The sequence below is a fragment of the Gracilinanus agilis genome, chromosome 4, assembly GCF_016433145.1.
Source record: "Gracilinanus agilis isolate LMUSP501 chromosome 4, AgileGrace, whole genome shotgun sequence".
NCBI lineage: Eukaryota > Metazoa > Chordata > Mammalia > Didelphimorphia > Didelphidae > Gracilinanus > Gracilinanus agilis.
Window position 1 is genome coordinate 275,173,041 of NC_058133.1, and position 24,969 is coordinate 275,198,009.

The following is a 24,969-nucleotide window of genomic DNA, read 5'->3' on the forward strand; positions in this document are numbered from 1 at the left end:
CTTCCATATCAGTTTGCTGTCTTTTGTGTAAAGAAATTTACTAATTATTCATGATGGTCTTTTGTGTAACGAGTAATTGGGGGAAAGTGGCTAAGTTGATAAGTGTAAGTAAAGGGATATTCTTCAGTTTTGAGTGATAATAATAATGGATTGCATTTACAGCTTTAAGATTTGAAAAAGTGCCTTACATATGTTAATTAATTTGATGAGGTAAGGTAGGTGCTATTATTATCTCCATTTTACAAATGAGGAAACTGAAGCAGAGAGTTTAAGTGATTTGTCCAGGGTCACACACAGCCAGTAAATGTCCTCAGGTAGGATTCAGACTCAGATCTTTCTAAATCTCCATCCAGTACACTTTCCTCACATTAGAGAAGCAATTTTTTCAGTCACAAACCAGGCTTGTATTCCTATACTAGAGATATTTTTTTTGGGGGGGGGGAGCACATAGATAAAATTCTGGCAGATAGAAAGCTGACAATGCCAACATGTTACTCCTTCAACCATAAGCAAAAATGGACCAGATCTTTATTCATGATACTCACAAGTTTTGTCTCTATTGTACTTAGACAGCACCACACATATACCTTACATATGAAATTAATTCAAAGTGAATTTTGGCGGAGCAGGTTGGGGAAAGGTTGCATTTGAGATGGTTTTTAGGTCGGTGTCTCCAGCTGAGTTTTGAAGGAAACGAGATTCTATAGGGGCAAAGGTGAGGTGAATGGTACAACTCATTCCTGGTATGAGGTAGAGGATATATTTTTGGAAAGAGAGAAACTTGAGGTGGAGAGACTCATTAGGAGAATGCTGCAGTAGTCCAGGAGAGAAGTAATAAATATAAATTGTGGTGGTCATTCGGTGAGTACATAGTGGTAATCAAAGTTTACTGAGTGGAGAATGAGTGAATGAGTGAAGAGAAGGGGACCAATTTGAGAACTGTTGTGAAGCTGTCGTGAAATGACCATACTTGGCTTTTGTTGGATGTGTGAGGCCAAGGATCAGAGTGAGAATTCAAGGACAGTGCCGAGGATGCTAACTTGAGTGAGGCACTCTTGAAAGAAATAGGGAAATTCTGAAGGAGAGTGTTTTGTTTTATTTTTTTGTTTGTTGCAGGGGTTGGGGGTGAGGTGGGAGGAGGAGGTAATTAATCAATCCATCCATCTATAAACACTTATTAAACGCCTACTATTGCTCGACATTGAGGATTCAAAGACAAAAAAAGAAACAGTTTCTGGTCTTTTTGGTGGAAGCACTCGTACACATATATGAATAAATTCAGACTATATGCAGAGTAAATACATTGTAATTTTTGGATGTGGTTATTGGCAGCTGAGGAAGTTAAGAAATACTTCATGCTGGAGGTAGTTTTGAGCTAAGCTTTAAAGAGAGATAGAGAACTCGCCTTACGCTGTGTCCGTAGCAGTCACTCTCGTTTCATTCCAATCCTTAACTCCCTCCCTACTCTACCCCTTCCCCGCGCTTGCGTTCGGAAGTTGGACTACAACTCCCACAATGCCCTTGTGGTTCGCCTTCCAGCACCACCTCCCTCCCGGCAGCCCCGGGGAGAAGACTACAGTTCCCATAATGCCTCGCTCGCTCTCCATGGTGTTGTTGCCCCTTCCTAGGTTTGGGACGCGATAGAGGAGATCTCCAACGCTAGGCCCCGGGGCCCGCCGTGTCCTTTCCCCGGGACCGGGAGGCGGTGACGTGCCGCTGAGCCCCGGGAGGTAGAACTAGGGGCTTCCCCCATTCCCGTCCCCCATCCCGCTCCCGGACCCCTGTCGCCCGCCTGCTTCCCTCCCTTCCCTTCTCCACTCTATCCTTCCTCTGGGCCCGACCCCCTCCCCCCGGCGGGTTCCGGGGAGCGGAGCTGCCTGAGGCGGGGGCGGCAGCCGCTGCCCGGGGGGCTGAGGCAGGCGGGCGGCGGCGGCCGAAGGAGAGAAGATGGCGTCGGAGCTGGAGCCGGAGGTGCAGGCCATCGACCGGAGTTTGCTGGAATGTTCCGCTGAAGAGACCGCGGGGGTAAGCACCGGAGCCCGGAGGATGGCCCATGCCGGGGAGGTCGGGGTGTCTGGGGGCACTGTGGGGACCGAGGGACCAGCTAGGCCCCGCCTGCCAGAGCTGGGTCACTCACTCCGCTGTCTGGAGTAACGGCCCTGGAGTACTATCCCGCTCCCGCCGTCCCGTCTTGACCCATCCCTTCCTGTCCCCGAATCACCGAGACTCGGCGGCGGGGCTCCCTCCTTTTCTCTTCCCCATACCGGGAGGGAGCGAACCCTTTAGGCATGGACTCTTCTCCACCGCCTCAAAACTGTAATTTGCTCCCTTCAGCGGCCAGGGCCGCTTGTTCTTTCTGGCAACTTTGTAAAGATCACCCTCTCCAGGTTGTTGGGTGTCATCGAGTGGCTGGCTGCTCACTCACCCCTAGCCTTTCAGTTCAGAGAGGAGCATGTAAACAATTGTAGCATCCGAGGATACTCTCCCCCTCACCCCCAACTCCCTGGCATTTAGCATTCATTGGAGGTGTCCAGAAATCTACTCTCCTAGGGGACAGAGTGAGGACAAAAGAGTAGGCCTTTTCTCCTTTCTCCCCCTAGCTCCCCCCTCTCCTTTCCTCTTTTCTACCTGTTCTGCCTTCTCTCTTATCCCTCTCTGCTCTGTATTCTCTCTTCTGTGTTCCTCTCTCTCTTTTTCCCCTCTCTCTACCTCCTCTCTCCCACCTCTTACCTGTCTGTGGGACTCTCTTCTCATCTGTCTTCTCCCTTCCCTCTCCTCCCTCTTCTTTGTTTGCCTTCTCTTTCCCTCTACCTTTTCTGTCTACTCACTCTCCCTCTTTCCTTCTTTTAACTTCTTTCTTTTCCAAACCCTTCCTTTTTGCTCCTGACACCCACCTCTTCCTTTTCCTCCTTCTCTTTCCTCTCTCAGTAATTCTCTTTCTCCTCCCCTTCTTCCTTTCTATCTCTTCTTTTGATCTCCTCTCTTCTCCCTCATTTTTCCTCTCCCTTCCTCTACCCTTTTCTTTCCCTCTTCAGTTCTCTGTCCTTCCTTCCCATTCTCCTCTTTTTCCTTTCCTCTCTCACTTCTTTTTTTTCCATCCCTTCCTTCCTCCATCCCTCCCTCCCTTCCTCCATTTTTTTTAACCCTTACCTTCTGTCTTAGAATTGATATCAAGTATTGATTCCAAGGCAGAAGAGCTGTAAGTGCTAGGCAATGGGGATTAAGCAACTTACCCTGAGTCACAAAGCTAGGAAATGTGTGAGGTCAAATTTGAACCTAGGACCAGCCAAATTGCCAGGCCTGGTTCTCTGTCCCCTCTACCTAGGGGCTACCTAGCAAACCCCTCTACGCTCCCCCTTGATTTCTCCTCCTTCCTTTCTCCACCCCCAACCCCTTTCTCTGGGAGAACAGAAATAAGAAATCATCTTTTACAGAACAGCAGATTTAGAAGTACAACAGGATACCCATACCTTTACTTTGTTGTTTTTTGTTGTCTTATCTGACTGGTGACTCTGTTTGGGATTTTCTTAGCAAAGATACAGGAGTGATTTATGGTTTCCTTTTCTAGCTCATTTTACAGATGAGGAAACTGAGACCAAACAGAGTTAAGTAACTTGACCAGGATCACACAGCTTGTAAGTCTGGGTGTCCAGATTTGAACTCTTGATGTCTTCCTGACTCCAGGCTCAGTGCTGGATCCACTCACTGGGCCATCTACTTGTACTTGAGCTTGTACTGGTATTAGGAAGAGTTATGATTAGTAGTGTCAACTCAAACAGAAATGAATTTTGACTTAGAAAAGCAACATAATAACATTAAATATATATTGGTTTTATTTATTTTGTTAAGTATTTCCCAATTACATTTTCATCGAGGGAGTTTTGCTGGTCTCAGGGCTGGGAATTTGATAACTTTGTACTAGACCATTCTTTTGATTGTTTTTAAACAAAACTGTGCCAGATGAAGCTATGGAATTGCACCTTGTATTTTTTTTTTATGGCAGTAAAAACTAGCAGACTTTCAACATGACCCAAAAATGATGAAATCTTTTCTGAAGGGACAAACGGAAGAAGAGCAAATCATCTAGACTGCCTGTAAACCAAACTGAAAATTAGTTTCTTAGTGATTCCTTGGCATAGGTACATTCTCTAAGGCTCCAGTTTTTTTTTGTTTTTTTTTTTAACTACTATTTGACTTGAATGACCTGTGAACTTATGGATGGCTATGTTTGAAAGGGAAAGAGAGAGAGACTGTTAGTGTATTAAATGAATGTTTAGAAGTTCTTATGAATGAAAGAGTGGACTGAAGTGAATTTGCCTAAATAAAGGAAAGGGGTGAGGGAAGGGATTAGGAGGTGGTTCCATACAGATCTGTAAATGGAATTTATTTTACTCATGTGTTGAATCTGTGTAGCAACTTTCCTCAAGGAATCAAAACAATTTAGTCTTTTTAACTATAATGACTGCTTGGTTAGACTTTATTTACTTTCACTTTATACTGAATTGTAACTTTATCTACCCTACCGCTAAAGATTAGAAAACCTTTGGCTAGATTCTGGCCACATTCTGTGTTGACTCATGGAAACAAATGGGAATAATCTTCACTAAGTAAATAATGAGATAAATGGCAGCTAATATACATTATTAAACTATTTCATCAACATGATCCATATTTACTTAGATACTTGGTTCACTAGCCACTTACTACTTGTGTGACTTTGGGCAAGTAACCTCTCTTCACCTTAGTTTTCTCATCTGTAAAATGAAGCTGCTAAGTTAGACTAGATGACATTTAAGGTTTCTTCCAACTCTAGAGCTATGATTCTGCTTCCCTAAAATCCTCGAAATTCTCCTCTCTTTCTGCTATTACTTGAGTTTAAGCCTTTATTACCACTTGCCTAGACTATTGAAAATACAATTCTTTTTTTGAAAAAAATTTTTATTGATGTCTTTTATTTTTTTACATCATCATAGTTTCCCCTAGTATTCTTCCCTTACTCCTAGAGAAGCCATCTCACATAACAAATAGTATTTTTTAATGTCAAAAGATAAAGAAGAGGGGAAAAAATTAGGACAACCGATCAATACATTGAAAATTCTGAAAACATGTATACCACTTGTGGACTTCTAAGAAGGAGTGAATCTGGAGTATCCTCTCATATCTCTTTTTGAGTCATGGTTACAATATCTTCAAAAGTCTTTCCTTCTGGGGCAACTGGGTAGCTCAGTGGATTGAGAGTCAGGCCTAGAGACAGGTGGTCCTAGGTTCAAATCCGGCCTCAGACACTTCCCAGCTGTGTGACCCTGGCAAGTCACTTGACCCCCATTGCCCACCCTTACCACTCTTCCACCAAGGAGCCAATACACAGAAGTTAAGGGTTTTTTAAAAAAAAAGTCTTTTCTTCTTTGTACACTTTGTACCTGTCAAATATAGTTATATGCTTTTTTGCATTATTTATACCTATGTTGTATCAATCTATTAGATCATAAGTTTCATGAGGCTAGGAATCCTCATCTATAAAACCTAACATCTTTCCCTACAGTTATCAAAGTGCTCTGCACAAAATAAGCATTTGACAAATATTTGTTCAATTCAATAGAACAGTGAGATTATAATAGAAAACTACTAAGAAAACCTGCTCTAGAATCCCAGGCTACCATTGATATATAGTCTAGTAGTAGACTGTACCACTCTAATTAAAATGCAACTGAATTCATTAGTTTGGATTTTTACTGAATTAAAATTTTTGTTAATTCAAACTTTCCAAGTTGCATTTTACTTTTTGTACTCTTTTAAATGGGATAAAGTGAGCCATTGCTATGCACATTAATAATGTAAAGAAGAAAGAAAGTTTTGGCCTGAGAATTGAAGGTTAACTACATAGGGTCATTGTGTACACTGGTTCAATAATGAACATTATAATTATTAAAATATAAAGTTCCATGAACAATATAATGTAGAGGCCATCTCATCTCTGTTCCCCCTTATCACTTAAGGGTTATTTGGGAGGTGAGGAATGCATCCTGTAATGCAAATCAGCTGCTGTTCTGCCTCTTATGGTCTTAGAGAATTTCCTGTGACTTTCCCTGCTTCACAAAGTTTCTGTTGGGATGAATTTTAACATAGGTCTTCACTCCAAGGTTGACTTCAATATCTCTTGCTGCCTTTCCACCAGAATTATATGCTTCTTAGATATTTAAAGGAACTGATTTTGTCTTCCTTCACCAATCTAAATCCTAACTCTTCTAAACTTTGGTTAGTTTTTTCTGGGTTGTTAGTTGGAAAAAAAAAAATCATTGCCTGTTGGCCAGCCTGATAATAAAATAATAAGTTAGGTCAGCCTTGGAATAATTTATTCTATCTCCAAGCCTATTCACAAAATCTTTCCTGTTCACCTCCCTAATGGTATAGTAGAAAAATGCTGAACTGGCATCAAGAGAGACCCAGGCTCATGCTCTAATTACTAGCTTATAAGTTACTTGACTTTTCTGAGCCTCTGTGTCCTTATCTGTGAAGTGGGGATTACAATTACTATATGATTTGTTGAGAATCAAATGAAATAAAGCATGTAAAGTGCTTTTCAAATCTTAAAGCCCTAAATATCATTTATGAGGACAACATCATTTGATTTTAGATTTAGAGTTGAAAAGACCCTAGAGATTATCTAGTTGTTAACAGAGACCCAGAGAGATCAAGTTATTTGCCCAGAGTCACATAGGTAGCAAGTGAAATTGTTCTCCTTCCTTTATTCCATATTCCAATCAAATTGAACTAATCACTATTCCCGAAGCATCTCTTGCCTCTATGCATTCACACAGGCAGTACCCCCTACTTAGGTTGTTTGCTCTTTTCATATCTGCTATTGGAATCTTCCCTCCTCCACTTCCACCCAAAAGACTGAATTCAAGTGCCACCTCCTTTGTGAAGTCTTACCTGAGCCTCCCAGTTATTAGGATTATTTTTTATTTTATAATAAATAAATAATTTATAAATGATCAAATTTTCCAGAACACTTCAATTTCTTTTTTGCCATCTATCTTTATGCCATACTTTGTATCTTATACTTCTTGTGTGCATATTGTTATCATTCTATTAGAATATTAGTTCCTTGAATGTAGAAAATGTTTCATTTTTGTCTGTATCACCAGTGCCTAGCACATTCTCATGCTGTGGGTGGATAGTTAACAAATGTTTGTTGTATTGAATTGTAAGGGAGCACATCAGGAATTGCCCTCCAATTCTATGGCCTTCAGAAACTAGAGGTCACTGGATGTGTCGGATAGTAATGAACTGGTGTTCTTTTCACAGTATTCTCCAAGCCTGATTTTAAAGTCAGGCCAAGTTTTCCCTCAAATTAAAATGAATTGGTGATATTTTATTAACAATGACTTTCACATTGGTACTATTATAGGGCTGAATAGGTCTTGAAATTAATTTTCAGTTATATAGTTAAATTTAAAGAAAGGCAAACAAGTATGTTATAAAGGAATAGCTTTTCTTTAGCATTTTATTTTAGTTGGTGACTGGTTGGAATCACATTATCTTTGGAAATTGTAGCTAATGAACACTTGTCTCATTTCTTCATTCCTTTACCCTAGTCTGTAAGTATATCAAATGACTGGGAACATACTGCTTTTCCTAAGGTGTACTTAACACTATATGACTAAGGATGAATTTCTGCCTATCAGTGATCCCATCTGTCACTTGAAGCTAAGGATTTACATATTGGATGTTGCAACCAGTCAATCCTTCAGGGAAACCCAGAGAAGCCACTGTCCTGGGACACAAACCCAGAGGGTTTTGGACTTGGGACTTGACTCTATTCCTGACTGGATTTTCTTTACCATGCTACCAAAGGTTTCTCTTGCAGGAGGTTCACCCCACCCTTGGACTTCTAATGGAAACATATTCTGCTCCTTTGGTCTTCCTCTGATTGGCTGTTTCTTCCCAGAACGTGCATTTTAAGGACCCTGGGCAGCCATGTAACAATTGCAGTTACAATAACTAGCTTTTACATAGTGCTTTAAAGTTTGCAGGTTAAGCATCTTGCTCAGGATTGGACAACTAGTTCATATCTGGGATGGCATTCAAATTCATCCTCTTTTGACTCCAAATCATCCCTTTCATATGCTACATTGCTCTACCTAGCTGCCCCTAAATGTTTTCATTCTTTTCCAGGTTCCATTCTTGACTACCATGCCACCTCTCAGATTTTTCCCTACCCCTACTTTTCAGATTCTATTTCTGTGTTGTCTTCCCTGATTCATAAGCACACTTAATGGCTGGGATTGTCTTTATTTTTGCTTGTATTTGCATTCTCAGTGTTTAGCACAGTTTCTGGTACATAGTAAGCACTTAATAAATGCTTCTTGACTTGTCACTACTTTGTTTTGATTAGTATAATGTTGAAATTTCAGTGTCTTAAGATTATTCTTCATCATATTACACTTTTATATAATTTCAAAAAATGGCTTTTCCTCTCCTCTATTTCCATTTTCTTGACAGCATTGTTTTTACAGCAGGCATGGTTGTCCCAGACCTATTCTATATGTCTACATTTCTTGAACTGGCAGGTTTAAGTATAATGCCACAATTAAGTATTTATAGTTTCCACTTGCTACTTTTAATTATTAAGGATCTGCCTCAGTGAAAAGTAAACTTCTATATTTGGAATTCATTTTTAGAGTTCCTTTGAAATTTTGCTAAGATGTGATGACATAGGTCTTTTTTTTTTTTAATAGGATGACTTTATAGGTCATTCATGGAAACATTGATGTGCATTTCTATAGCAGAAACCGCTCTAGTATTGGAGTCAGTAACTTGTGTTGAAGTCCTCTGATGATTATTAACTGTGTAACTGTAAAAAAGTTGCTTAACCTCTAGACCTTGATTTCCTATCTGTAGAAGGGGGCTAATACTTGCACTACTTACCTTATCATACTGTTATGAAGAAAGCAGTAGGGTACAGTGGAGAGAAGGCCAGATTTGGAATACGAAGACATTATGATATTCAGATCCTGACTCTTAGACCTTGAATAAGTCACTTTTACCTCTGTGAGCCTCAGTTTTCTCATTTGTAAAATGAGGGAATTGGACTAGATTACCACTAACACTCCTGCTAGCTACAAATCTTATGATCCCATGAAAGTTTTTTGTAAAACTAAAAGCATTATATAGACAGACATTTTTATCATATTGCAAGAGGAATGCAAAAGGAAAAGACAGTTCCTTCCCCAAGAATTTGTTTTTTGTTTTTAAAACCCTTACTTCTCTCTCTTAGAATCAATACTGTTTATGTACCAAAAAAGAAGAGTGGTAAGGGTTAGACAATTGGGATTGAATTGAGGCTGAATGACTTGTTCACATAGCTAGGAATTGTCTGAAGTCAGATTTGAACCCAGGACTTCCATCTCCAGGCCTAGCTGTCTATCTATCAAAACACTTAGTTGCCGCTTCCCCTAGCATTTGTAATCAGTGATTTAAAATTTTTTTAAATATCTTTTTATATTATATTATGAGAGAACACTCTTCCTAATATAAATTTATATTCAGTTGTTTTCACAAAAACTTCATCAAATAAGTGCAGATTATTATTCTTTTAAGAATTGTTCATGAGCAATCCTTACCCTTTCTAAACAGCATAAAATAGTGTGTGAGAGTAATGGATACTTATTAGGATAAATGTATAACAATATTCTTCCTTTATTTGTTATATTGAGACAAAATGGGAACTTATAGGCAGGCAAAGAAGGGCAGCTGTCTTGAACATTGAAGGGAAGGGATGCATCAGGGAACATCTACAAAAATTTTACTTGTTTTGTTACTTAAAGGTTAGTCTTTTTATTGGCATGGGTGGCCCATTTACTTATGTCGTGGGAGACCCCTTTATACCTTAGTACAGGGATCGGCAACGTATGGCTCTTTCTGCAGGAGCCATAAAGTCAATTTTTTTTCAGGCACTGTTATAGGAGCGCGCACTGTGAGCACTGTATGGCTCTCATGAAATTACATTTAAAAAATGTGGCATTTATTGCTCTCATGGCCAAAAAGGTTGCCGACCCCTGCCTTAGTAGATGATCTTTGAGATTGCTGTGGTTGGAATTCATTACCTTGCCATAAGGTAATCATAAGCATTTCTGAACTAAGCTAGTTTGGTCTTTGGAAGATAGACACCAGGCAGTACCTAAAGGCTTCCCAGTTTAATAGGACCTGCCAGAGCTTGCATTCTGCTCAGGTGTGTTCTTTAAAGAACCAGAGTCATCATTTCCACACCATGAGGAAGTATCAGAGCAAGATTTTAGTGATGATTAAGAATACTTTTCCATAATCATGTTTTTTCTGTGAAGTATAATTTTAATTTTGTAATGTATCAAGTTTCATGTAATACATTGAAGGCCCAAATCTTGCAAGAAATGGTAATACAAAAAGGGTTCTGTTTTTAACACTTACATAATGGTGACTACCTCCATGGTCCTAATGCTTTGTGTTGGGAATAGATTACTTATATCCTAGTAATTTAATGAGACCAGAGGGAGGACTTTTTAGTCTCACTATACTACTTTCAGATATACTACTTTGAATCCAAGGGACTAGGCCAGTGATGAGGAACCTTTTGGAACTTTTTAGAGACCTTGTGCCATGCCACCCCAACCCTGACTGCTCAGAGAAAAGTTTTTGTTTGTTTTTTAAACCCTTACCTTCTTTCTTAGAAACAGTACTGCATATTTGTTTCCAAGGCAGAAGAGTGGTATGGGCAAGGCAATGGGAGTTAAGGGACTTGCCCAAGGTCACACAGCTAGGAAGTGTCTGAGGTCAGATTTGAATGCAGGACCTCCTGTCTCTGGGTCTGGCTCTCAATTCACTGAACCTCCTAGCTGCCTCCAGAAAAAAACTCTTTACAAAGTAGAATTGGCCAAATGTAAATGGAGATACAAAAACTCACTCAAGAAAATCATGTCCTTAGTAGCAATGCAATGATCCAGGACAATTCTGAGGGACTTGTGAAAAAGAACGCTACCCACATTCAGAAGAAGAACTGTGGGAGTAGAAACACAGAAAAAAACACAACTGCTTAAATGCGTGGGTTGATGGGGATATGATTGGGGATATAGACTCTAAATGATCACTCTAGTGCAGATATCAATAATATGGAAATATGTCTTGATCAATGCTACATGTAAAACCTAGTGAAATTGCACATTGGCTACAGGGATGGGGGTGGGTTGGAGAGGAAAGAAAGAACATAAACCATGTAAACATGGACAAATACCCCAAATTAATTAATTAACTAAGTTTTTCGGAGAAAAAAAAAGAAAACCATGTCTTAAAAATTAGAATTCGGTAAGTGGAATCTAATGACTGCATGAGATATCAAGAAACAAAGTCAAAAGAATGAAAAAAATAAAAGAAAATGTGAACTATTCAGATCAAGAAGAAAATACTACAAGCAGCTAAAAAAGAATTTCAATTCAAATATCATGGAACCACAGTCAGGATAACACAAGGTTTAGCAGCTTCTATATTAAAGGATTAGAAGGCCCGGAATGTAATATTCCAGAGGGCAAAGGAGCTGGAAGTTGAACCAAGAATCACTTACCTAGCAAAATTGAGTATAATTCTTCAGGGTAAAAATGGGGATTCTGTGAAATAGAGGACTTTCAAATATTCCTGATGAAAAAAGCAGAACTGATTGGAAAATTTGACTCTCAAATACAAGACTCAAGAGAATCATGAAAAGGTAAACAGGGAAGAGGATCAAATAACTTTCAGTAAGGTTAAATTTTGTACATCTTTATGTGGGGAGATGATTCTTATAACACCAACTTTGGCCTTAGGACAGTTAGAAGTATACATCAATGGAGGGCAAGGGTGTGAGTTGAATATGATGAGATGGTATAAAAATTAAATTAAGGCATAAGAAAAAGGAATGCATTAATGGAGGAGGGAGAAGGGAAAACTAGATGGTGTAAAGTGTTCCATATAAAAGAGACATGAAGGAGCTTTAACAGTAGAGGAGAAGAAGGGGAAGGTGGGAAGGAGAGCATGCGAATCTTAATCTCTTCAGAATTGGCTCTTTGGGAGAAGAACACACACAATCAGTTGGGTTTGGAAAGCTGTCTTATCCTACAGGAAAATAGGAGGGAAAGAGGATAAGAGAAGGGAGTGGGGCTGATAGAAAAGAAGGCAAATTGGGGGAGGTAGAGGTCAGAAACTAAACTGGAAAAAGGATGGAGAATAATACACAGTAATTATAATGTTGCAGTTTTTTTTACAAGTCTCTAATAAAGATCTTATTTCTCAAATACACAGAGAAATTAGTCAAATATGTAAGAATACAAGTCATTCCCTAACTGATAAATGTTGATAAATGTTCAAAGGATATGAACAGGCAGTTCTCAAAGTAATTAAAGCTCTCTATAGTCATATAAAAAGTATTCTAAATCACTGTTAGAGAAATGCAAATTATAACAGTTCTGAGGTACCACCCCACACCTATCAGATTGGCTATCATGACAGAAAAGGAAAATGACAAGACTTGGAGGGCATATGGGAAAGCTGGGACACAAATGCATTGTTGGGGGAGTTGTGAACTGATTCAGTCATTTTGGAGGGCAATTTGGACCTATGCCCAAAGGGCATACAAAGACATACCCTTTGACCCAGCAATACCATTACTAGGTTTATATCTCAAAAGATAAAAAAACTAAAAAGGGAAAGGACTTATATGCAGAAAAATATTTAAAGCAGCTCTTTTTAGGGAGGGGCAAAGATTTGGAAAGTGAAGGGATACCCATCAATTGGGGAATAGCTGAGAAAGTCATAACATATGATTATAATGAGATAACTATTGTGCTATAAGAAATGACAAGCAGGAGGAGCTCCAAAAAACCTGGAAAGACTTAAATGTTAACTGAACCAGAATGAAATAAGCAGAACCAGGAGAACATTGTACACAGTAACAGGAATACTTTGCAATGAATAAATGTGAAGAACAGTTATTCTCAACAGTACATTGATCTAAAACTATTGCAAAGGACTTGTGATAAAAAAATGCCATCTACTTCCAGAGAAAAAGAACTGAGTCTGAATACAGACCTAAACAAACTTTTTTCACTTATTTGTGTTTCCTTCCACAAAAGGATTAATGTATGCAATCATGTAAAATCTATATGAGACTGCTTACCATCTCAAAGGAATGGGTTGTTGGAAGGAAGGGAGAGAATTTGAGACTCCATATTCTTTGAAAAATATTGGAAACTTTTTATATGTAATTGGGAAAATAAAATAAAATTTAATGCCTTAAAAAAAGTGGTAACAATGGAGTAAAAGTTTTGGAAAGTCCCACCAAATTGAAAAAGATTCAGGAGCAGCCTTGCTGGGAGTTGGAGAAAAATCAAGTTCATATCAAAGAACCTTGAAGCTTGTCTAGTAGATGATTTTTTCCCCCTTTTTGGGTACAACAATTAAAAACTGCCTACTAGAAGTTAACAGTCTTCTGATTGAAGATGTGCTCACATTGATGAAATCTTAAATCCTTAAGTATTAACAACAATAGTTGAAGTAACTGCTGAGAATGTCAAGGAACTTAATTTTTTTTTTTAACCCTTAACTTCTGTGTATTGACTTATAGGTGGAAGAGTGGTAAGGGTAGGCAGTGGGGGTCAAGTGACTTGCCCAGGGTCACACAGCTGGGAAGTGTCTGAGGCCGGATTTGAACCTAGGACCTCCCGTCTCTAGGCCTGGCTCTCAATCCACTGAACTACCCAGCTGCCCCAAGGAACTTAAAATTTAAGTAATTTAATTTTAATTTTAAGCAACTGAATTTCTTCTGTTTAGAAATTCATGACTCTTTGTTTTCTAAGTGAATTTTTTCACCTTTTTTTTCTCATTCTTTTTCTCTTCTGTCGTTTCCAGTAACTAATATAAAGGACATAAATGGGGGCAGCTGGGTAGCTCAGTGGATTGAGAGCCAGGCCTAGAGATGGGGGGTCCTAGGTTCAAATGTGACCTCAGACACTTCCCAGCTATGTGACCCTGGGCAAGTCACTTGACTCTCATTGCCTACACTTACCACTCTTCTGCCTTGGAGCCAATACACAGTATTGACTCCAAGACTGAAGGTAAGGGTTTAAAAAAAAATAAAGGACATAAATATACTCTGCTTTACATAATACATATGTGTTTCTGACAAGTTATTTGTAAATCAGAACACTTTAACTAGTAGGAGAGTTGAGGTTTCCATTGGTGATTTCTTTCATGATATAAATAGCTTCACCTAGTGTTTTTGTTTTATAATTTCAGATTTTAATACATTATACATTTATTTTTTAATATGACTATACCTTTATTGAAAACAAGAGACTTTTTCTTAGGTCAACTACTTTTTAAAATCTTAGCATTATAGTGAAATGTTACATAATTAAAACTGAATTTTGAGAATGATTTATGCTACATAAGTTTGTAACTTTGATTTGTATTATATAATTTGTATTTCATCAATGGAAACATTCATTTTAACCTGAACTGTTATGTTAGTTGGTTTAGAGTTTGTTTCAATGATCTAAGAATAAGTTTGACCCCTTCCCAACTGATAGCACCATTAAGATACATTAGTGCAGTGATAGTGAACCTTTTAGAGACTGCAACCAAAACTGCAAACTTCATGGAGACTCATCCCTCTGGTTTTCTAGTAACAAACTCTGTGCTGGGATTATGGCATGTGTGCTCATGGAGAAGCTCTGAGTGCCCTCCTCTGGCATGCATGTCATAGATTCACCAATACATTAGTGCTTTTAGATAACTTCATCTCTTGCCTGCCTGGAATTAAAATACTGGAAAAAGGGGTTATTTTTACAAGATTCAAGACAATAAATAAGATGAAGGAAAAATAAGAAGTGATTTATTTTTTTTATACAAATCATATAAGTGTTTTGCTCCAAAAGAAAAACTGAGGATAGGAAAACTTTTTAGGATTGTATGGAGATGATTTTTTCATTAATCTTTGATGATACTTTTTATACATATTATGCTTTGCTAATGATGCATTGAAAGTATCTGATTCTCTTTTTTGAAAAGCTTTTACCCTTTTGTTTGCTGTGAAACTTCCAAGTTTTTTTCCTGAACACACTAGTTCTAATTTACTAGTTCTTTTTAAAAAAATTTTTTATTTAGACTATTTTCCCATGGTTACACGATTCATGGTCTTTCCCTCTTCCCTAATCTCCCCCCCCACCCCCTGTAGTCAACACGCAGTTCTACTAGGTTTTACATGTATTATTGATCAAGACCTATTTCCATATTATTGATAGTTGCACTAAGGTTATTATTTAGCATTTACATCCCCAATAGTATCCCCATCGACCCATATGTTCAAGCAGTTGTTTTTCTTCTGTATTTCTACTCTTATAGTTCTTCCTCTGAATGTGGATAGCATTCTTTCTCATGGGTCCCTCATAGTTGTCCTGGATCATTGCATTGCTGCTAGTAGAAAAGTCCATTATGTTCCATTGTACCACAGTGTCAGTCTCTTTGTATAAGGTTCTCCTGGTTCTGCTCCTTTCACTCTGCATCAGTTCTTGTAGATCATTCCAGTTCACATGGAATTCCTCCAGTTCATTATTCCTTTGAGCACAGTAGTATTCCATACCAACAGATACCAGAATTTATTTAGCCATTCCCCAAATGAAGGGCATACCCTCATTTTCCATTTTTTGCCACTGCAAAAAGAGTGCAGCTATAAGTATAATTTACTAGTTCTAATAAAAACAATTACCTTATATATTTTGGTTTTTATTGTTTTGTGAATTTATGTAGCCTGACACTGTTTGCTATTCCATTCATTTGTTCCTGTTTTAATCTCTGAACCTAAGGTATATTCTCAGCCCCAGTTACTCAAAGGAGAGACTGAATCCTTGAGATCTCTATAGAAACATCGTAGGTTGAAAGGAACTCTCTTGTACAAGACAAACACAAGAAAATTAGTAGTGTTTGGAAAAGACAATTTAATTTAGGATATGAAAATATTAACTTAACCTTCTTCCTGATGAACTTGCATTCCATTTTCATGTGTCTGCAAGAGAGGCAATCTGCTGTAGTGGAGGGGTCAGCATTGACCTGGATTTAAATTGTACTTCTGCAATATACTGGCTATGTAAACTCCAAATTATTTGACTTCTCAGTATACCAGCAACTTTATTATTTTTTTTCAATTAAAAAGCATTTTTTCTCTCTCTTCCATATCTTCCCTGTCAGTTAAAAAACAAAAAAGAGAAACAACAGAAAAAAAACCTCAAAACTCTTGAAACATGCATAGGCAGGAAAACCAATTCACATATTGACCATGTCCAAAAAGCATGTTTCATGCTGCATCTTCAGATCATCACCTTATTGTAAGAAGGTATGTAGCATGCTTTGTCACTGGTTCTCTGAGTTCGTGATTGGTCATTTCATTGATAACAAACCCAAGCAACTTTCTAGGAATATAAATTAGTGAATAGTTAGAACATTTACTTCCTTATAGGAAGTTCTTACCCTCATGATATAGATACTGATTCATCAAAAACAAATAAAAAAAACACAAATGAAACTTCTTAAAAATTCTTAAATTCTTAGTGTTCTCTAAAAATATGAACTTGACTAGGAAGAACATTTATTTTTTAGATCTTCAGAATTAAGAACTTCACTTAGAAGCATTATTTGTGCCAAAAATATCTTGTTTCATTTTGATTATTTAGCTCAGAAATAGGAACCATTTACTAATTTTAACCTGTTTCATTAAGAAATCTTCAGTGTTTGCAGGTGGTAAGAATATTTTGTAGAAATACCTTTTTATCCTCAGTTGTACAAATTTCTGGAGAGTTAGAAGAAATGTAGCTCTAAAATCTATATTAGCACTGACATTGGACTTAGGTTGTTAATGGTAGTACAGTGAAAGAGCAGCTAGATGGGTTAGTGGATAGAGAGCCAGGCCTAGAGATGAGAGGTTTTGGGTGCAAATCTGGCCTCAGATACTTCCTACCTGTGCGACCCTAGACAAGTCACTTAACTCCCATTGTCTACCCCTTACTGCTACTCTTCTGCCATGGAGCCAATAGACAGTATTGATTCTAAGATGAAAGTTAAAGGGCTTTTTTTTTTTTTTTTTTTTTTTTAGGAACACAAAATCAGGGTGAAGGAGTAAGTGAGAATAATATCAAGCTTTTGCATTTAGTTTCTAAGACTAGATTTTTTTTACTTTTCATGTGTTTAGATATCATCTCAGAAGTAAATATTACTATGTGCATGTGATCATTATTGTGGTTTCATGTAACTAGGGGACAGTTTTGATTCACTTTGAAATGTTTTAAAAGTGTTTTCTGTGCAAAATGCTAGCCAATTATAAGTTGTTAAATGTTCATTTAATTTTAGTACTGGAAAGAACAACTTAGTCTTTTTTTATATCTGAAATGCCAAATTTGATTTAGTTTCCATCTAAGATACGACATAGAGGTGGGAGAGGGTCTAGTTCTAATGTTGGGGATGAATGATAGAATTGGAGAGGTGGGACATACAAAATGGAACTAAAGAAAAATAATAGAATAAATTACCTTTACAATAATGTGTGACAAATTTAAAGAGTAATTTCCTCAAAATAGCCCTGTGAATTAAATAGTTCACGTATTGTTCTTTTCATTATACAGATAAGAAAACTGATGGTCAAACCAGTGAAGGAACCGGTCTAGAGTATGAGTCTTCTAATATTGCCTTTTTTTTTATGAGGGAGACAGGCATTGATCATAAAATCATGGCTCTATCAAAGTAAAGCAGAATTTTAAATGAAATTAAATGAAATGAAAATTTGAAATTTATCTTTAAAAGGGCCAATCAGGAGCACTTAAATTGTATGAAAAGTAATTGATTAGTTTCTTTTTTATTTTTTACTTGTAAGGTGTTGACTTTTTTTTTTTTTTTTTTTTTTTTAAGAAATGGCTACAAGCAACTGACCTGACTAGAGAAGTATACCAGCATCTAGCCCACTATGTACCCAAAATATACTGTAGGGGTCCCAACCCTGCTCCACAGAGAGAAGATATGCTGGCACAACATGTTTTGTTGGGACCCATGGAATGGTATCTTTGTGGTGAAGATCCTGCATTTGGATTTCCAAAACTTGAACAAGCAAACAAACCTTCCCATCTTTGTGGTCGTGTTTTTAAAGTAGGAGAACCTACGTATTCTTGCAGGTAACATATCTTCCTCCTAAAATATTAGCATATTTTTACTTGAAACTTTTAACATGTTTTTTTTTCTATTTCTTCATATCTTATTTTAAGAAAACAATTGGGACATTCCTAAAACAAGCACTTATTAAGTGCCTGATGTGTACAAGGCACTGTGCTAAGAATACAGAGACAAAACAACAAATTGTCTACCTTTTGGAATATACATTCTTTTGGAGATACAACATTTACACAGATAAGCAAGTACAAGAAAATTTGAGGAAGGAGAGACCAGTAGTAACTGAAGGCAGCAGAAAGACTTCAGGGAGGTGGTGGTAGCACCTGAGCTGGGCTGTTAGGGAAACTAAGTATTCAAAAAGGCAGTGGTTAAGAGAGATTGCATTCCAGTCCTGTGGGCCACCTTGTGCAAAGGCATGGAGATAGAAGATGGAATATCATGTTTGGAGAACAACAGGTAAGTCAATTTGTTTATAACATAAGAGTACATGAAAGAGAATCATGTAATATAAGCCTGGAATAGTAGTCTGGAACTCATATGTAAAGGGTTAAAATGCCAAGAAGCAATTTTATCAACTCTTAAGAATTCATATATTGGATATTAAATGCTCATTTTTGAAGTGATGAGAGTTGTATGGTAAGACAGCTTTTCTTTAGGTGTTTGATTCTCTTATCTGTTATACCAGGCCTAAAAGCTTTGTTTAAAATGGGTTACTAGTACTGTTTCTCTTTTGTTCCCTGGCCTGCTGGCCTATTTCTTACTATTTCTCAGGTAATCCATGACTGCTGCATCATTAAACTGTGCTTTGGTGTATAAAAGAAAATTATTAAGACATTTCTTTTGCTTTATCTGATGCAACTTTGTGCACATTGGCTGCTCAAGATTTTTGCTATTGCCCACTATCTTTCTAAAAAATAATTTTTCATTAGAAACTTACTAACAATCTCAATAAATATGAACAAATAAAATGTGGAATAAAATCCAGACTAAACCTTAAGCTCCAAACTATTTACATTTTGTTAAAAAAAATGTACATTTTAACAAAATGCCAATAGTATTTTATTTCTTTTCCATCTGTGTACTTACATTTTTGTTGCTATTATATTTGTAGTCATCATTGTATCTCTTCTATTCTCCTTTTTTTTCCCGCTTTACATTTCATATATCATAACATTTCTCTAGGCAGCTCTAAATATTTATGTAAGCATCTTTAGGATGTCCCCAAAGTAGGATCATTGGGAATTTTTAAAAAAAATTTCACTGTGTTGCCAGATTTTGCTCCAAAAAGATTATACCAATTTATATAGCTCAGCAACTGGGTAATAGTATACTTATTTCTCCATAACCCTGCCAACACTGAATTTTTCTTAAGTTATTTTAATGGGTATAGCATAATGTACTAGAGAATTGGGTTTTGTTTTGCTTTGCTTTGCTTTGCTTTGCAGCTCTCTTTGCAATAGAAAGTTTGATTAGTCTTTCAAGTGATTATTAGTAGCTTGTGTTTACTACTGTGAATATTTTAACCATTTATATCTTGGGGAATTGGTTTTACTGCTATAAATTTGTATTAGTTTTGTATATATTTTAGATGTCATATTTTTGTTGAATACATTTTATGCAGGTATTTTTTTCCTAATCTGTTTTTATTTTATTTTATTAATTTTATTATTTTTTTAGCCCTTATCTTCTGTCTTAGAATCAATACTATTGTATTGGTTCCACGGCAGAAGGGTGGTAAGAGCTAGACAATCAGGGTTAAGTGACTTGCCCAAGGTCACACAGCTAGGAAGTGTCTGAGGCCAGATTTGAACCTATGACCTCTTGTCTCTAGGCCTGGCTCTCAATCCACTGAGCCACCCAGCTGCCCTCTGTTTTTTATTTTTAATGCACGGCTTTTGTCATGCTTAACGCCCCACTTTTATGTTTTCAGATCCATCTTTTTTGTCTCTGGTAATTTCTTGTATTTATTAGAAATATTGTTCTTCTAAAACTGGGAAATTTAATATTTTTTATTCTTTGACTTTTTATATTTAGATATTAATACAGTTGGAGTTTATTGTAATATGTGCTATGAAGTATGAATCTAAAGTTGTTTTTTTGCCAGACTGCTACCCAATTTTCTCAGCAATTTTATTGAATTCTGTTTCAATAATTCTTTTCCCCAGTGTTTTGTAATCTTGCCTTTATCAAACATTGCTTTCTACGTACATTTGGTTCCTTATCATCTTTCATTGATATATTTTTCTATTATTTATCCAAAATTTGGTCATTTTGGCTATTACTTTTTTATAATATATTTTGAAATAATGGCAGGATAAATCACCCTGTGTAAATGTTTTTCTCCATAATTCCTTTTGATATTCTGCTGTTTTTCTTCTTTAAAAATGTTTTGTTGATGTCTTTTGTTTGTACACCTGTCTGTTTCCCAATGTACTCTTTCCCTCACCTTCCGCTATCTATAACAAAGAAAAACAGTTAATTAAAACTTCTACAGTATCTATATGTGACACGTATTATCTTTCACTGATAATCTTGCACTTCTCCCTTGAGAGAGCTGACCTGTTATTATCTGTTCTCTGAGACTGATTAGTCATTCCAGTTATTCAGAGTTTGACTTCTTTTTAGCTATTTATTTTCACTATAATTATCATAGAATAATAAATTTAGATCTGTAGGGTACTTCAGAAGTTATCTAGTTCAACCTCCTCATTTTGTAGATGATGCAGTTGAACCCAGAGAAGTCAATTGACTTGCCCAAGATCACAGAGGTTTAGAATTTGAACCCAGATTCTCCAAATCTTTCCACTTAACTGCAGTTTCCCTGCTATGTTGTGCTCCTGTTTCTGTATTGGTTCATAACATCTTCTTATGGGTTTTTAAAAAATTCCTCATGTTTGTTTTTTCTTTTGGCATAATCATTTTCCTTAATATCCGTGGTATCAGGTATCCCTAAATGATAGGCATATACTTATTTTTTGTTGTTTTGTTTTTCTATAATAAAAATCACTGCTGTAAATACTTTGGTATGTAGGGAGGCCTTTCTGGTTTTCAGCTCCTTAAAGCCAGTTGTGGGATTATTAGGCCAAAAAGAATCAACATTTAAGTGACTTTTGTTGTGTAATTCTGAAATTTTTTCAGAATGAGTGGACTAAAGTCTACTACTTTTTCTCCTACATTTTCCTTTGATATTCTTGTATGTTTATTTTTTTAATATAAATTTTATTAATATCTTTTCCAATTCTGGCAAGCTTTTCATTGGCATCTTGATTAATATTGCATTGAATCAATAAGTATGGGAGTTATTAATGTCTTAGCATATTGGCTCAACTTATCAGGAGGATAGCCCTCCATAATTAATTTATTATTTTATTTTTTGTCAAGATCACTTAAAATTTGTTTTTACTTAAACCTCATGTCTTGTAAGTCAATAACCAAATATTCATTAATTTTGTTATGGTAATTTCTCTTTCTGTTTTTCTGATTTTTGTTAATGATAGTATAAAAACAGATTTTTTTTTTTGTGCAATTATCTCAGACTTTGTTACTTTGCAAACCTTGTTCATTATCAGTTAATTTGTGTAGCCCCCTTATAGAGTCAGGAAGTCCATATAATCAGGAAACAGGGATATTTTAGCCGTTTCATTGACCAAACTCCTTTTTTCCTTTTTCTTGACTTTTTTGCTACAGATAAAATTTCTAAAATTGTTGAACATATGCGATAAAACTGGACAGCCTTGTTTTTAACCCATTGTTGGTATGAATACCTGTAATGTTTCTCTTTTCAATTAAAGTTCAAATATTTTTTAATTATTTAATTTCAAGGACAAAAATGAAATAGTCCTATCCTTAAGAGGCTTAACCTTCTGCCTAGAGAGAAAAAAGCATACACATAAATAACAAAAGTACAAGGAAAGTTGAGGAAGATTTTAACAACTGAGGAGTGTTTAAGAAGGCTTCATAGAGAAAGCTTCCAATTTGAACATTAAAGATATGATTTCTAAAAAAATGGAAATGAAAAAAAGAGTTCATTCTAGTTACAAGAAATGACAATGCATAGTAATTGGGTGAAGGAGCATTGAATTCTCAGTATGATTAGTAATATAGTTTGTCTGGAGCATAAAGTTCTTAAAAGGTAATAGTATGAAGTAAACCATTTTATATAATGCTAGCTCTTGGTTTCAGTTGTATACAGTTGTCCCTTGCTATATTGCAGTTCACTTATTGCAGCTTCACTATATCACAGGTTTAAAAAAAAAAATCTGATTTCTGTATAGAGGAGTTTTTGCTATATCATTGGATTTAGTGGATGAATACCATACTGTACACAGTGGAAATGGAGTACGCCACTACCGCTTGCACAAGTTTGCCAATGTGAGATTGTACACAGCACACTATTGGCTGATGAAATGAAAGGTGACCAACCACCGTGCTGTGTTCTGTATTCTGAGCTTCAATTGGCTTAGATTATAGGTTAATAAGGTAAAGGTTTATAGAGTGGGAACGGTTTATAAAGCCTTAAAATATATATAAATAATAAAATAAATAATGCCTCTACTTCATGAATTTTCACCTATTATGGTGGTCTCTGGAATGTAACTCCTGCAATAGGTGAGGGATCATTGTATTTTTTTTAAATCTAATTGGAGAAAATAGTCTTTTTCTATATTTTGTTGTTGTTTTTTTAAACTGGAAATGAGATATATTTTCTGTTAACCTCTGTCACTTTAATCATATAATAATATAATAATAATTATATAATAATAACTTTTATTATGTTGATTATTTTTCTCATGTTGAACCAGTCATGTATTTCTGGTATATGTTATCTTGGTTATGCTACATTTTAAAATATATTACTGGATTCTCCTTTCTAGCTTTGAATTCATTGTTTTTGCACTTATACTCATTAAAAGATATTGGCCTATCATTTTCTCTTATAGCTTTATCTGTGTTAAGTTTGAAGATTAAAAACCATAATTAGCAACATAGAAAGAACTATTGTTATATTTAGAAACAGTTTATATAATATGGGGATTATTTGTTCTTTGAAGGTTGAGGAAATCCACTTGGTCCTGATATCTTGTTTTTTCCCCCAGCGGAATTCTTTAATAACCTGATTTTTCCTTCAGAGATTGTTCACTTTAGGTTGTCTATTTACTGTTTTTTTTTTAAATATGATATTTTATATTTTTTAAGATAAATCACTTAAGTTAAAATTTTTATTAACATAAATTTTTAAGTATTATTTCTCTTGCTTGTTTCTAATTTTGAGCTTCTTGTATCCTTTTAAAAAATAGACTTTTCTAACCATACATCAATTTCATTAGATCTTTTTAAAAAGCCAGCTTTTTGTTTTATTCACTTTTTGTTTGCTATTTTATTAACTTTTATTTTGTTAATAATCTCCTTTCTCTTTCCTTAAATGCACTCTTAACTTCTGTTTGTTTTCTCTTTCTCTTACTTAGTCATCCAGCTCTTTTAACTTATTTATGTATGCTACTCAGATTCCATTCCATAAAAACATTTTTGGTTAAATTTAACAAGCATTTGTTAAGTTTTAATATATATAGGACACTATGATTAGCACAGGGGAGAGAGAAAGATGAAAAATAGCATTCTCTGTCTTGAAAAAATTTACAATTTGTTGGAGGAGTAGAAGTTATCTCTGGTGCACTGTGTATTTCCAGGATTTATACTATATACTCTCAGTAGTAGCCAAATTCTCTTCTTCCCTAGCATTTAGTGCTTTCCTTGTGTTGTGTTGTGTATGCTTGACCTTTTTATGTGTCATTTGTTGTTGTTTTGCTGTTTTTATAATTAATTTCTTTAATATAGGCATAGTCTTAATCACTTTTAAATTTCCTTGACGATTTGTATATCATTTTTGTTTAATTCTGTTTTTATTGAATTATGGTTCATCAATGTAGTATTTAACATTTCTATCCTTTAAAAAATAGCCCTTACCTTCTCTTTTAGACCCAGAAGGGTGGTAAGGGCTAGGCAGTGGGGGTTAAGTGACTTGCCCAGGGTCATACAGCTAGAAAGTGTCTGAGACCAGATTTGAATCCAGGACCTCCTATCTTTGGGCCTGGATTTTTATCCAGTAAGCCATGTAGCTGCCCCCAATTTCTGTCTTTTTAAGTTTTCCTAGGATTTCTCCATGACTATGAACAGAACTCATTTTTGTGAATATTCCATGGGAACACCCAAAAAAGTACATTTTCTCTTTTAATTTTAATTTATGCAATCATTTGTTCAAGTCTATAACCTTATGCATCATTTTTAAAACATGTTCTGATCTGCTATAATTTTTAATTTATTTCTCACAATTCTTTATAATTGTAATTACTATATTACTTAATGCATATACATCCAAAATAGATACTTATTTTCCTTCTGAAGTTTTATTTTTATTGATGCTTTTCATTTTTTCACATTAATTTTTAATTTTATCCTTTTCCTCTCCTCAATAGATATCCTTTGTAACAAATTTTAAAAGACTAAAATGGCTTATCAAAGCCAATGAACATATTAGCCAAATATGACTGTATCTGTAGTATTTCATACTCATTGTTTTCCACCTTTAAAATGAAAGAAAGAAGGTGGATTTTCTCGGTTATTACCTAGAACCAAACTTGGTCATTGTTATTTTAAAACACTCAGTTTCTTTTTGGTGGTGTTATTTTGTATATTGTTTCCATGATTCTTCTTTATTCTGCATCAGTTCATATAAGTCTTCTGATCTTCTTCCGA

General features: G+C 35.9%; 1 protein-coding gene across 2 annotated transcripts in view; it reads left to right on the top strand.

Moving 5' to 3' along the window:
• The first annotated feature begins 1,614 nt into the window (after positions 1 to 1,614).
• UBR2 (ubiquitin protein ligase E3 component n-recognin 2) overlaps positions 1,615 to 24,969 on the top strand; it is a 154,009-nt gene continuing 130,654 nt past the window's right edge. For both annotated transcript variants that reach the window (XM_044674615.1, XM_044674614.1), the window contains exons 1-2: positions 1,615 to 2,025; positions 17,962 to 18,221. In XM_044674615.1, coding sequence (XP_044530550.1) covers positions 1,948 to 2,025; positions 17,962 to 18,221 — 338 coding nt within the window. In that variant the 5' untranslated portion in view covers positions 1,615 to 1,947. The remainder of the gene's footprint in view (positions 2,026 to 17,961; positions 18,222 to 24,969) is intronic.